The sequence below is a fragment of the Pteropus alecto genome, unplaced genomic scaffold, assembly GCF_000325575.1.
Source record: "Pteropus alecto unplaced genomic scaffold, ASM32557v1 scaffold106, whole genome shotgun sequence".
NCBI lineage: Eukaryota > Metazoa > Chordata > Mammalia > Chiroptera > Pteropodidae > Pteropus > Pteropus alecto.
The window spans coordinates 9,308,945-9,324,159 of record NW_006442103.1 but is presented as its reverse complement, the minus strand read 5'-3'; the positions used below and the strand labels follow the sequence as shown (position 1 = coordinate 9,324,159).

The window sequence follows — 15,215 nt, the reverse complement described above, 5'->3', positions numbered from 1 at the left end:
TTAAAACTCCAGAAAACAGAGGTGCCAATTTGAACAGTTCAGCTATTTCATAGATCAGACCTTTACAGAGTTAATGTTTTATTCATAGGATAGAGCAATAATCTCTGAAGTCTTATGTGTCCTTGTAGACTCTTTTGTTATAGACACGTCATAGGGACTATTTTTAAGATGATAACAGAAAACAGAAAAGGGCGGTTACCTTACATTAATATTCTTGTGACTGTTTTCAGTCTTCAACATTATCTAAAAAGTTTCTTCTAAATGGCTTTGTTGTTGAATTTATCTCCTTCTAAATGCACCAGGAGCATTTTCCTCCTTTCTGTCTGTTCACAATTTATAAGCAGCTGCTCTCTGTAGGGAGGCCCCGCGTCTCAGAGCTCAGATGGTGTCACTCGTGTTAGCATCGGGAGAGAAGGGCTTTCCTGAGGAAGTGAAAAGCTGGAACACCAGAAGGAGATAAACGGCATTCTGACAGTGGGATGCGGACTGTGTCATATTCTACTTCTAAAGTCACATTCTTCAAGGAAAGTGAAGGCTTTTTGTTTTGGGGGTTTTTATTTCGTTTGTTTTTCTTTGTTTTTGTTTTGGTTCTTAGGCCGGAAGTCCTATTTCTATATTCCTTTTGATAGCTTTCAGGATAATGCAGATTCTAAGCCCAAGCTCTAGAATAGACCATGGGTAATGACAACTTTATCGATATGTAATTCCCATACCATAAAATTCACTTTTTAAAAGTATGCAATTCAGTGATTTTTAGTCTGTTCATAGAGTTGTGCCACCATCACCACTGTCTAATTTTGAACATTTTCATTGTCCCAAAAAGTGACCCTGGACCCATCAGCAGTCATTCCGGACTCAGCCCCCAAATGCCCATGGCAACCACTGATTTACTTTCTGTCTCTATGGATTTGTCTATTCTGGACATTTCATATAAATGATTTCATATACTTTGTGACCTTTTGTGTCTGGCTTTTTTTCACTTAGCTGTGGTGGCTCAATTAATATCAGATAAGATTATAAAGTAAAAACATGAATTTTTGTCAGAAGACAGAGATTGTCAGATGAAAGAAAAAGTAAAATGAAATTCTATTAACTAAAAATAAAGCTGGGGTAGCTAAATTAATATCAGATAAGATTATAAGGTAAAAATTATAATTTCACATGAATGAAAATAGAGTCATTGCATCTTAAAATTTGCCACAAAGACATAAAATTCTTAAGCTAGCTGATAAAATTAGCTAGGGATAAATTGAGAAATCTGTCATAGTTCTGAGAGATTTTAACATACTTTTTCTGTATTTGATAGGTCCAGCAGAGAAAAAATTTGGTCAAGACAGAAATGATTTAAATAAATGAGAAGCTTGATTTAATGGGCACATGATAGAACCTTGCACTAAAAAATTAGAAAAAAATATTTTTTTCCTTAGGTGCATATGGAACATGTATAAAAATAGATTTTACAGTAGGCCATAAATCCAGGCTCAACACATTTTAAAAAATTGGTATCACAAAGACCACTTTCTTTGATCACTCTGCGTTAATTTAGAAGTCAATAACAGAAATAAGTTGTAAAAATTTCAGTGGTTTTTGAAATGATATACACTTCTCAAAACTTATGGGTCAAAGAAGAAATTATACATGGACATCGAAAAGTACTTTGACTGAAAAAATGAAAGCATCACATATAAAAGGGTAAAGGGTGTCAATATATACGGTGACAGAAGGAAACTCATCTTTGGATGGTGAACGTACAATGCAATATATAGATGATGTGTTATAGAATTATATACTTGAAATCTATACAATTTTATTAACCAATACACCCCAATAAATTTAATTAAGAAAACTTGTGAGATATAGCTAAGATGGTATTTAGGGAGAATTATATAACCTTAAAGGTTGTATTGGAAAAGAATTAGAGTAGAAAATTAATGTGCTAAGTTAAGGGGAGAAACCTCATAAAAGGTAGAAAGAAGGAGATAATAAAGACAGCAGTGGAAATAAAAAGCAAAGACAGTAATAGGATTAACAGAGACAAATGTTGGAAAAGACAAACTTCTGGAGAGATTGATGAAAAAAGAGAAACGAGTTGTAAATAAATTATGTCTGATCATACGTAGACACACAGACATTTTTAAAAGATAATAAAATGTTATGAATAATTTTGTGCCAATGCATTTGAAAACATATGAAATAGAAGAATTTCTAGAAAAATATAATTTGCCAAAACTAAATCAAGAAGAAATAGGCAATAGTACTTAAATAAAGAAAACTTTGACCGCAGATGGTTCTTACAAACTGTCAACGATCAGATCTACAGATATTTGTAGAATATATAGAAGTACACTGTCCAGTCCATTCTGTGAGGCCATGATAACCATAATAGTAAAGGTACATAGTTAACGAAAGAGGGAAATTGCAGGCTAATCTCATTTATGACATAAATGTAAATATTTTAAAGAAAATATTAGCAACCTGAATTAGCTGTAAAGAAACATAATACATCACAATCAATACTTTTCTAAGAGCCACTTCAAAAATTTCATTAGCAGGCGTTAAAGAAGATTCAGTATGGAAAAGATGTACCTTCTCTCCAAAGTGATAATGGTTCAGCGCCATTTAAAAAACATGTCAAAGTCTATGGCTACGCCACCCTGAACAAGCCTGATCCTGTCTGATCTTGGAAGCTAAGCGGGGTCTGTCCTGGTTAGTACTTGGATGGGAGACCACCTAGGAAGACCAGGTGCTGTTGGTGTAAAAAAAAAAAAAGGATTGTAAGCTGAAAAGGTCCTTGCAATCTGTGAGGTCAACCAAGGGTTGCCTTGCCTAAAAATAAATAAATAAATAAATAAATAAATAAATAAATAAAATAGAGGGGGAAAAAAAAAAAACGTGTTAAGCTGTCTCAAACTTAGATTGATGAGCAAAGGCCCGAGAATAACCAAGACAGTCTTGAATGGCTGTCAGGATCTGGGGGCCTGCCCTATCGTGTATCAAGGGTAGTTATTAAGCTGTAATTATGACAGTGGTAATGCTGTACCAATTGACAAATGGAACATAATATCCCAGAGACAGAACCATCCACACTTGGGTTTTTTGACAAGAGAGAAGTAGCTTTACAAATCACTGGGAAAAGGAGAGACTGTTTAATAAATGATGCTGGTGCCCATGGTTATCTATGCAGACAAAAATGAGATTGGATACTTATGCTATACACAAAAATTCACCTAAATGTGAAAGTTAAACTATAATACTTTTAGGAGGAAAAAAAGGAAGTGTCTTTATGTCAATATAAGGAAGAATTTTTTTTAAAAGTCCACAAAAGAGAGTGACCATAATGAAAAGATTGATAAATTCAGCTACATTAAAACTAACAGCATCTATTCATGGACACTGTAAACAAAATGAAAAGACAAGGAGAAGGTATTTGCTAATTTGTAACTTGAAGGATTAGAATCAAGTATGTAAAGAACTATACATATATAAGAAAAAGACATACAATCCATTAAAAAAATGGGCAAAAGTCATGAACAGGCATTTCGCACAGAAGGAAAAATGGGTAACAAATGAATAATGGTAAGAGATGCTCAAGCTCATTAATAATCTGAAAAAAAAATACAATATAAACCCACAATGAGGCCATCTTATTTAAGAAGTTTGTCGGTACTAAGTGTTGTGTGTATTTAAGGTACAGAATTTAGTATTCATTTATTTATTCAATAAATATTTATTCTGTTCAGGCACTGTTCTAGGTAATATCAGTGAACAAAATTTACAAAAAACCTTGCCGTCTTTGTTCATAACTTTTCACACAAATTATAGAATAAAGTCTGGAGGCAACACCAAAACTTTTTTTTCAGAGACATTTATTAATTGAAGAAATGAGTACCTTCTTTAATGCCAGCCACTTTAGGTGCTGGGCATATAGTAAAAATCCTGGTACAATTCAGAGTTACTCTTAGGAAGAAGCAGGTACAAATGGCATTAGTGCCAAGAAGCTTATAAAACAAAAAAGTTAGATGAAAAATATCTAAGGCCATAATATATTAATTTTAAAAGTTGAAGATGAGGTGCCAGGATTTCTTAACTCAACAGAACCAATCACCAAGTTTGATTTTTTTTTTTTATCATCACTACTTATTTTATTAGCTTAGAGAAATTTGGAGAAGGAAATTAATAGCATATTTTGAGTATATTGCAAAATCACATTCAGATGTTACAACAGAACGTTTTCTTGCACTGACTCAGTGCAAGAAAAAACGGATCATGAACCATTCATTACTACCTTTTAATATTTTATCTTCCAGGTTTTGTGTTTGATAGCTCATTGACTTAAAATTTGACAGCGTGCCAAAAGTAGTCTTAGTGAGATCTCTCTAATTTTGGGATCCATTTTATCTAAATGATTGAAACCGTCTAACAGGCCATGAAATGCTTGCAGCCATTTCCAACCATCTATTATTGTGAGTTGGAATTTTAACTTGATAAGAATATTAAGTTAGAAAAGAAATTGTCATTCTGCAAAATAGCCAGTAATGTTAGTTTTATTTGTAAATTTTGTTTCGTTCCTTAATTAGCTTTTTTTTTTCTTCTTAGCATTGATGCCGATGGGACTATGACTGTGGACTGGAATGAATGGAGGGACTACTTCTTATTTAATCCCGTTACAGACATCGAAGAAATCATTCGTTTCTGGAAGCGTTCTACTGTAAGTATACTTTATGTATTAATTTATACACATTTGGAGCTGTAAGGCAGAGGTATAGTTGTCACCTGAGAACATTCTGTAACATTTATAGCTCAGGGTGCCCAACCAAAGGATAAGCTGCCCAGCTTTTATTGGCATTTAATTATTCTGCCATGGGGAGTATAAAAGTCATAGGCTTTTACATTTTACAGATACTATATTGCCCAAATAATTAGCACCTCATGGTTGCTGAGCATCTATGTCCTTGCCCATTGATGATGGCCGAAGATCCCTTCTGAAACCTTCGCTTCTTTAGTCAACTGCCTGGGTTTATCTCTGGCATAGGCACTTAATAATCATTGAAGGTTAAAAAAAATCTTTTTGGTTTATCCACTAAGCATTTCACACCTGTCTGTCTTTATTCCGCAAAACTTGCGAATTTTAATTAATTAAATTTTATTAACATTCTGCTAACATAGTGGTGTAAACAGAGTTCAAATTATTGTGCAGTCCACTCCTGAAACCAAGAAGAATTTTTTTTTTTTTTCCCATGGGCTTGACATCTATACTATTCATGGATTTCGGTAAATTTTGTATGCACTAAATGAAGTCTACAGTTCACGCTGCCACTGATAACTATGCCTACACTTACAGAGTGTTGTAGAAATATTGGTAATTAATGCCTTCCAACCACAAGTATAATATAATATGATATAAGTAGTTAGTTGCCAAGGTAAATTTTATACTTATGTGAAATCGTATTTACATGTTCATATTCTTACTGTATCTTTGGAGATATTTGATAACGGTATCCAATTTACTGACAGTAAAATGAAGAAAGAGAAGGTTATTACTGTCAATCTATGAACATCCAACCCCCTAGAGAATTGTTATAAAAATTTGTTTGAGCCGAACAGAAGATAGGACATGGAGCAAGATCTCAACAGAGGGAGATAAAATGCTTTGGGTGGTAACAGTTTGCAGTTTAGATTAGGGAGGGAACGTAAGGAAGATTACGTGGAGGTGGACGGAAGCAAGGATGGATGGGATTACGGGATTGGTAAATTTATGTGCTCTTTTGAGGGGCCTCAAAGGGGCCATTTCAAAGGTGTGTTAACCTGGGTGAACAGAAATAATGGACACTGCTCGCTTGAGGCAAAGGTAAGACTTTAGGTTAAAGGAATCGTATGCCTAGGGAGTGACAACCCACCATGACCTACCCAGTTAGGAATTTATGATCAGGTCAGCCTGTGAGGTTACTTTCCACATCTACACTACTATGGATCCGTACCCTTATACTCTTACCTATAAAATCTTTTGTACCAAAATTATTTAGAAACTAAAGCTGTAAAAATATTATCATTATAGAACTTTGTTTTTTTTCAAACTACATTTGTAATCTATAATGATGTTTAGAATAGATTGAGGGGAAGATCACTCTTAAGTACCTCCTGTTAGCTAAATTTTGTGTAGAATCTATGGCATGCTTTAAATGACAAATCAGGTTTATAAAAATATTTATAGACAATATATTTATGAAATCAATGTAGGGGTATTTGTATACACAGTTGTACTTAATTTTATTTATATATAAAGTATATGTTATAGTATAAGGTATAATATGGATATAATTTTGAGATCAAGGGAGTATCTTAGAAGAATTGACCAACTCATTTCTTTCTCTAGCTGTAAAGTATTCACTACATGTAATTAAACACTGCCCTTTCATTTTGACTTAGACCTGGAGGAGAGAAGTTACTCTGAATCTATTAAGAAAGTGGTAATTGATGGTTTTGTAAATGTGTAATTATTGTTAATTTTTATTTCTGTATGAACTGATAATGCACTTCGTTTAGTGTGAACAGGTTATTTATGATCGTTTATGTGCTTAAATTGGTTCAGTATACTTTCTAAGGCATGAAGTTGATCTTAACTGTAAAATAATGCACGATTCTTCTCTAAACCAAACTTTCTGGGATAATCTATTTTTAATTGAAGGAGCCTGGGTTTCTTTTTTTTCCCCCATTTTAACAGGGTATTGACATAGGAGATAGTTTAACTATTCCGGATGAGTTCACGGAGGACGAAAGGCAGTCGGGACAGTGGTGGCGGCAGCTTTTGGCCGGAGGCGTTGCTGGCGCCATCTCGCGGACAAGCACGGCCCCTTTGGATCGCCTAAAAGTCATGATGCAGGTGAACTTCATGATCTTGTGTCCAAGTTTGTTCCAAATACCCTAAAACAATGGAAAATAAGGTGATTCGAAGAAAAAGTTTCAAAATTCTCAGTAATCGTCTTTCACAGCGTTAAAAAACATCTCTCTTATTCCTATTAACCCTAAATTCAGCCCATGGAAGTAGCTTAGTGTTCTACCAAACCTTAAATTGTTGATATGTGATCTTTGTGATCTTTGGTGTTCTATGACTGTGGAAATGTTTAATTTAAAATAAGTCTCCAGTTATTATTGTAATGTTCTTAAATTATTTATATTTTCCTTTCTATTTTATGTACTTTCTCAAAAGTGAGGTTTTTCCGAAATATAGAATCTTGGAACAAAGGAAAAATGAGGGAATTAAAAAATTATTCTAAAGCTGGGGTTAGCAGAAAAAGACCTGGATTTATAGACTGACTTTGCTATTTACTGCAGTGTAGCGTTGGCTGGTCAGTCCAGAAAGAAAGAGGCAAAGGAAAGGAATTGTTATTTACCTGATGGTCATCATGGTGACCCATCCAATCCTCCTAGTAACTCAGTGAGGTAGGCATTTTATCCTCGTATGACCTGTGGGAAATCTGAGGCTCAGAGAATTAAATAGCGTTTCCTCTACAACGAGTTAGAGGAGGGATGAAGTATCTCACGGTTCTTACACCGCCTGAAACCCCTGAGGTCTCATTTGCTTTCATTCTGGAATGGGGAGAAAAATATCTAAAAAAGGGTGTTTGTAAGAATTAAATACCATAAGGTATATCAAAATGCCTGATACAGTGGAACACCCCACTGGAATATAGTAGTTGCTTAAAATATATTTTTTAGAAGCTGAGTTTGTTATACCTATGGTCAACCCTTTTTGTATTTGTCCTTGTGTTTCTGTACAAAACTATTTCTGACAGTATTTTAAACCAGCATCCATACAGAATGTACCTAATCTCAAAATGGATTTAGAGGTAAAGATAATGATTTAAAGAAAAAAGAGAGAGAATTGATGTGTGTGTGTGTTTCTTTAGGAATATTAGTAAATTGAGAGAGCTTGAATAAGCATTCATCTTTTCCTTGGTCATATTTTATTGTGAAGTTTATTTAAAATAAAGTGACTATCTCTGGACTTTAGTTTCTGTAGGTTCAGGGGGTTGCCTAACAACCTTCAGATTCAATAATTCAGGACTCATTGAACTGTTATGATTTATTATAAGGAAAAGATACAGATTAAAATAAGCCAAAGAAAGGAGAACCATAGGGCTGATCCTGAGGAAGTACCAAACGCAGAGCTTCTGTTTTCCTCTCCCTGGAAAGTCACGATGTGTCACCTTCCTGGCATTCACGTGTGACAATATGCAGAGAGTGTTGCCCACCAACCAAGAAAGGTTGGTGGGCAACACTCTCTGCATATTGTCACCGAGTCTTTGGTGTCCAGAGTTTTTGTTGTGGCTCTGTCATGTACTTTCCTCATGACTGACCTTTAGACTTCGGCCCCTACCCTCTTTTTTTTTTTTTTTTTTTAGTGGAAGTCACTCATTTTGTGTAAGCTAAAACAATCAGAAGAATAGCTGGTTTCTTTAATTATTTTTGATTTATTAGATTTAATCAGTTTTTAGATAGAGGCAGTTATAAGGTCTAGTATAATAACTATCACATCTATAGTATAAGCAAAATAATTCTTCAGTACTCACTGGGTTAGGTGGTTGGTACATATCGTCTGAATTTGTTGCCTAGGGAGACCTCGAGATAAGCTGTAGAAGGTTTTTATTTTTATTTTTGGTGTCAGACTGTGTGCATTCCAGTGTCTTTGGCTCTGATGTACATACTATCCAAATTGTTTTTAGACACATTTATATTTCATGTTGGTATTACTTCTTGGGAGAGATAATATATTACCCGCAGTACATATTTTTGTTTTTCTTAAACTGAACTTTTTCACATTCCAAAGGGTATTCTATAGCCTAATACATAGTTTAGTTCATGTTTTCCTATAAATGTTGATCATAACTTTAATTTTGATCATGTTCTCTCTGCCTTTTCACACTGAAGATACCAATTTTTTTTTTTTTTTTTTTAAGTTTTAGATTCAGAGTCAGGCTTCTAAAATGGAGGTAATAACTTTTCCCATTATTATGTATTTTCTCAACCTATATTTTATTTTCAAGTACATCTTCTTGCATTAATAAACAGCATCGGAGAAAAGATTACGGTTTGTATGGTTACTCCAGAAGTAGTAATAATAACATGCCACCAGTATTTTATGTATTTTGCTTTCATTTTTAGGTCCATGGCTCCACGTCAGACAAAATGAACATATATGATGGCTTTCGACAGATGGTGAAAGAAGGAGGCTTCCGCTCCCTTTGGAGAGGAAATGGTACAAATGTCATGAAAATTGCTCCTGAGACAGCTATAAAGTTCTGGGCGTATGAACAGGTAATTGCTATTGCTATATTGTTAGTGAAGGTATAATTCTATGCAGTAGCTACACAAACTGTTTTTCTAAGTCGTTTGGTTAATATTTCTTTGTCACCCGTTAGTTTTATTTGTACCGGTGAAAATAAACTCATCTTACAAAAAGGAAAACTATGGGGTTAGGGTTAGAGAAAGAGAAAGAGAGAAAGAAAACTCTTTAGTGTCTCTTCTGATCAGGACACTGATCCTGTCACGAGGGCAAGGCCCTGATGACCTCATCTAACCCTAATTCCCTCCAAAGGCCCCGTCTCCAAATTCCATCACCTTGCTGGTTGCAGCTTCAACACCTGAATGTGTGTGTGGAGGGTGGGGGGACACAATTCTGTCTATAGCAGGTATTAAAGTGCATTTAAAAATTTATTTATACAGTACAAGAAGTTGCTTACCGAGGAAGGACAAAAAATAGGAACCTCTGAGAGATTTATTTCTGGTTCCATGGCTGGAGCAACTGCACAGACTTTTATTTATCCTATGGAGGTAAGTACCATTGCGGAGTCTGACTGTATTAACGGAGTTTGTATTAATTATCTATTGCTGTGTAGTAAGTTACCCCCAAATCGACAGCTTAAAACAATAAGCATTTATTATCTCACAGTTTCTGTGGATCAAGAATCTGAGTAGCTTTAGTTGGGTGCCTCTGGTTCAAGGTTTCTCACAGCCTATAGTCAAGGTATCAGCCAAGGCTACGGTCACAGCAAGGTTTACCTGGGGGTGGACGTACTTCCGGCTCACCTGTTTCCCTGGCTCTTGGCTGGAGACATCAGTTTCTTATTACATGGCCTCTCCATAGACTGCTTGAGTTTCTTCACAGCACGGTAGCTGGTTTTCCCCAAGTCAGTGATCAGAGATAGAGAGAGGGAGAGAGTGTAAGCACCCAGGATGGAAGCTATAGTCTTTTGTCACCTCTGCTGCGTTCTGTTGGTCACACAGACCACCCACGGTAGAGTGTGGGAGGGGACTACACAGGGTGTGAATACCAAGAGGGAGGGGTAGGTGGGGGCTGTGTTGGAGGCCGGCCCCAGTGTTGCTAAGCATGATGACACCCGTTCCTCTCCAAAGAGTTCTGGCACCAAAAGTTTTATAAGGGAACCTCAGGATTTGACATGGTGATGGTTGACCTGCCTTGATATTCTTCCATTCGAGCGTGGTTGGCAAATCATGAACCTGTGGACTATTTTATACAGCCCTCGAGCTAAGAATAGTTTATACATTTTTAAAAGGCGGTTAAAAGGAAAAAAAAAAAAAAAACCCAAACCAATATACTACAGAGACCTGATATTTTAGATTTGCAAATATATGCTATTTGGCCTTTACCGAAAAAGTTTTCCAACTCCCACCTTAGAGCAGAAATGATATTGTAGATGTGGGCATCTTTATTGATATGAAAAAGGGGTTTTCAATAACTTATAAGATCTAGGGAAGGTATGCCCTTAATTTTCACATTTGTGGTATGCACATCGCTATAGCTTTCCTTGCAAGCATCTTAATATGATTGTTCATATTACTCCATACATCCCTCAAAAAAGTGTCCTAACTCAATACCGCGTCGTCCTCTTACATCGTTCATTTCAGGAAATAATAGCATCACCTTTCCACCTCCCTGTTGCCCTCATCCCATGCGCCAAGCTGGATGCGCCGGAATCATCTTTTATACTCCGTATCTAACTGGTCACCAGTCAATTTTGTTAAGACATCAATAGATTGTCTTTTCTCTGTTTCCTCTGCTACCGCCCTCGCTCAGATCCTCTTTGCAATAAATGGGTCCTCCTGGCTCTCTCCTTAACCCCTCAATAGTGATGATAGGTGAGGGAGAACACACCAACTAACGGGACAGTCACGTGGGTGACGATATGTGCTAGGTAGTTGTTTTCTGCAAAATCACTTCCTTTAAATGTTGTGGCGATAGAGTTAATATGAGCACTAGTGTTTTGTTATATTCTTTCTTACCCAGGTTATGAAAACCAGGCTGGCCGTGGGCAAAACCGGACAGTACTCTGGACTATTCGATTGTGCCAAGAAGATTGTGAAACATGAAGGCCTGGGAGCTTTTTACAAAGGTTATATTCCTAATCTATTAGGCATCATACCTTATGCAGGTATAGATCTTGCTGTATATGAGGTGAGTGTGTAGCAATTTTTTGAATTTGAAAGTATAGTTAAATAGTTCTTATTGTTCGAATGTGACTTTGTATAAAGAAGTACACATATACCAGGGAACAGTTTGTGATCAAAAGGGAATTCAAGGGTGTGTTATTTGATCTTTTCAAGTACCTTGCCTGAGACCCCATACACCTGTGGTCAGTTTTGTATTAGATTTCCCTGTGAGTTATTTTTATTAATGAAGATAGTAGACTTACATTCAGATATAGTTGTTCAGCTTAGAAGATGGTACTGGGGATTTTTTTGAGGGGAAAGAAAGTAAGCAAAAATGGCACATTTTCTGTGATCTGCTCCAATCTGACATTGATAAAGTATGTGGGTAGCTCAGAGTTATCCCTGGTAGTGATGAGGTGACTCAGACTGCAAATCTTGAATCGGCCTCGCCATTTAAGCCATTTGATAATTTATGAATCTGGCAAACATTTCTTGGACACACATTGTGTGCAAGCCACGGGGTTAGACACTGGATGTAAGAGGTCGAACGAAGGACGTGGTGTCTGCCTTTAAAAACCTGAAGATCTGGTGTGGGGGAGAGACAAGCAAACAGCTAACGCACAGTGCGGTCAGGTGTCCCTCGTCAGCCAGTAGCTGGGGGCCGGGGAGGGGGTGGAGTGTGTAGTGAAAGCTTTTTGGAGGACTCTACTTTTTAAAAAACAGCTTTATTAAGCTATAATTCACATGCCATATATTTCACTCGTTTAAAGTGGACAATTCAGTAGCTTTTGGTATGTTACATCATTATTTTTTTTTAATTGTGGTAAAATATATATAACAGAATTTGCCATTTTAACCATTTTTAAGGGCACAGTGCAGGGGCATTAGTTACACACATTGTATGCAATGTGTGTAATATTTGTCCTTTTTTTTTACCCCTGGCTTATTTCACCTGGCATAATGTTTTTAGGGTTAATCCATGTTGTAGCATATATTGGAACTTCATACCTTTTTATGGCTGAGTAATATTCCACTGTATGTTATACCACATTTTGTTTATTTATCTGTTGATGGACACTTGAGTTGTTTTTCCCTTTTGGCTGTTATGAATACTGCTGTAATGAAAATTGGATACAAGTATCTGTTCCAGTCTCTGCATTCAGTTCCTTTGGTTATATACCTAGGGGTAGAATCATTGGATTACATGGTGATGCTGTATTAAGCTTTTTCAGGAACAGTCAAACTTTTTTCCATAGCAGCTGCATCCTTTTCCACTCCTACTAATAGTACACAAGAATTCTAATTTCTCTACATCCTTACTAACACTCATTAGTTTCTGAGTTTTTTTTTCCTTTGAGGGGGGTGGAGGGGAGGTTATGTTGTTGTTGCTCTTGTTTGTTTGTTTGTTTTTGGAATAGTAGCCATACCAGGAGGTGTGAGGCAGTATCTCATCGTTCTTTTGATTTGCATTTCTCTGATGATAACTGATGTTCGTCATCTTTTCTATGCTTGTCGTCCACGTATACATCCTCTTTGTACTAATGTCTAGCCAAGTCCTTTGCCCATTTTTAATTTTTTTTATTGTTGTTGTTGACTTGTAGCAATTCTTTAAATATTTTGAATATTAACCAGATATATGGCTTGCAAATATAGTCTCCCGTTCCATAGATTGTCTTTTCACTCTGTTGATTGTTTCCTTGGCTGCACAGAATTTTTTAAGTTGAAGAAGTCCATTTTTCTATTTTTGCTTTTGTTTTGCTTATGCTTTTGGTGTCATATCTAAGAAATTATGTCAAATCCAATGTCTTGAAGCTCTTAGCCTGTTTTCTCTGAGGAGTTTTATGGTATTAGGTCTTATGTTTAGCTCTTTAATCCATTTTGCATTGATTTTTGTATATAGTGTAAAGTAAGGGTCCAACTTTATTCTTTTGCCTGTGGATAGCCAATTTTCCCAGCATCGTTTGATAAAGAAACTTCTTTCCGCAGTGTGTAGTCTTGGCATCCTTGTTGAAGGTCATTTGGCTGTATGTTCAAGTTTATTTCTAAGCTTTCTGTTTTGTTTCATTGATCTATGTATCTGTCATTATATCGCTACTACACTGTCTTGATGACTGTTGCTTTACAGTATGTATTGAAATCAGGCAGGTAAGGCCTCCACATTTACTCTTCCAAAGTTATTTTAGCTACTTGGGGTCCCTTGAGAGTCTATATAAATTTTAGAATGTTTTTCTGTTTCCTCAAAAAAATATCATTTGATTAGGGATTGTGTTGAATTCGTGGATTGTTTTGGGTGGTTTATGAGTATTCTTGGGCTACAATAATGAAGTATAAAATTTCCCACATATTAGCATACATTTTTATACTTAAAATATTTTACATTTAAAAAGATTAGCATACATATTTTATACAACTTCTCTCAATTATTGCCTTCTAAAGGAAATGCAGGAACCTAGAATAACAGGGAAAAAAGCATGGCCCAGGGGGATCAGTATACGTGATTTTGTACCGTTGTTAAAAAAAAAAACTGCCGAAACTAATTTTCCTCATTTCTAAAATCAGAAGAATGGCTCCACTTCAGAGCTTTGTAAAAGGACCCCATGACATAACATGTGTAAAGTACAAATTTAGATACAATTAGTTGTATTACATTATTTATATTAACACGATAGGAAATGTTCTTTATGTCCTACATTCCGTGTGCTATCGTTCTTGCTGTTTATTTGGAAGAAGATGAGCAACCAGTGCAAACCTCACGTGTTCTGAATCCCCAGCCACTTCCCCACCTCTTTACAGAGCTGCCGCCCCCTACATTGGCTGCCAGGCCTGGGAGTGTGCCGCCCCATCTTGCAGAAAGGTGGCCTGTCTCCCGTAAGAACGAGAGTAGCCGTGAAAATGTTCATGTTGACTGAAAGCAGTCCGAAAGGCAGTCATTCACTGTTCTTCTTCTCATTCACTGTTCTTCTTCTTTTCTGTTTCTCTGGCAGCTCTTGAAGTCTCATTGGCTGGATAATTTTGCCAAAGACTCTGTAAACCCCGGCGTCCTGGTGCTGCTGGGATGTGGCGCCTTATCCAGCACCTGCGGGCAGCTGGCCAGCTACCCCTTGGCTTTGGTGAGAACGCGCATGCAGGCTCAAGGTCAGTTTTTAATGAAAGGATGCCGCTGATAACAAGTCCCGCAGCACTAACGTGGTTTTGAAACTTCAAGTTCTATTGAGACAGCAGGATGTGGTCTTAAGATGGTATCTCTCAACCTTTTTTTCATTATCGCCTCTCTAAAGACCCTTTTTACAAATTATTTCCTTAATCACTCACTCCCTCTTCATAAAGTTTTCCTACCACAGACAACTGCATATGTATGTGTATCTGTGCTTTATGCATAAGCAGAGTAAGAATTTTTTTCGGCCTATGCCGAGGACGCATGTTTTAAGAATCTAGAAGCTTTCGTGTCTCGATGGACTCGAGCTCAGATTCTTGTGCCGAACCTCTTCGGGTTTTCATTTTCTCGTCTGTAAATAGGAATGAAAACGATACAGTGTTGTAAGAATTAGTAACAATCTATCTAAAGCACCTGGCATTTGTCAGGTTCTTGATAAATGGTGGCTGGACTTGTTTATTATAATGACCCTGCAGCTTTTAAATCGATCCCTCTCCACCATGACACTGTCTCCTCCCTTGACTTTGGTGACACGGCGCCCTCCTGGCTCTTCTGCCATCTCATGGATTATTCTCTTATGGTTTGCTGGCTTTTATTGCTCTAAGAGCATGCA

General features: G+C 36.5%; 1 protein-coding gene and 1 pseudogene across 1 annotated transcript in view; both read left to right on the top strand.

Moving 5' to 3' along the window:
• SLC25A24 (solute carrier family 25 member 24) overlaps positions 1-15,215 on the top strand; it is a 31,099-nt gene that overhangs the window by 12,284 nt on the left and 3,600 nt on the right. The window contains exons 4-9 of the mRNA XM_006919580.3: positions 4,597-4,708; positions 6,722-6,880; positions 9,163-9,315; positions 9,724-9,831; positions 11,306-11,473; positions 14,433-14,583. Coding sequence (XP_006919642.1) covers positions 4,597-4,708; positions 6,722-6,880; positions 9,163-9,315; positions 9,724-9,831; positions 11,306-11,473; positions 14,433-14,583 — 851 coding nt within the window. The remainder of the gene's footprint in view (positions 1-4,596; positions 4,709-6,721; positions 6,881-9,162; positions 9,316-9,723; positions 9,832-11,305; positions 11,474-14,432; positions 14,584-15,215) is intronic.
• LOC112469147 lies at positions 2,637-2,755 on the top strand (annotated as a pseudogene).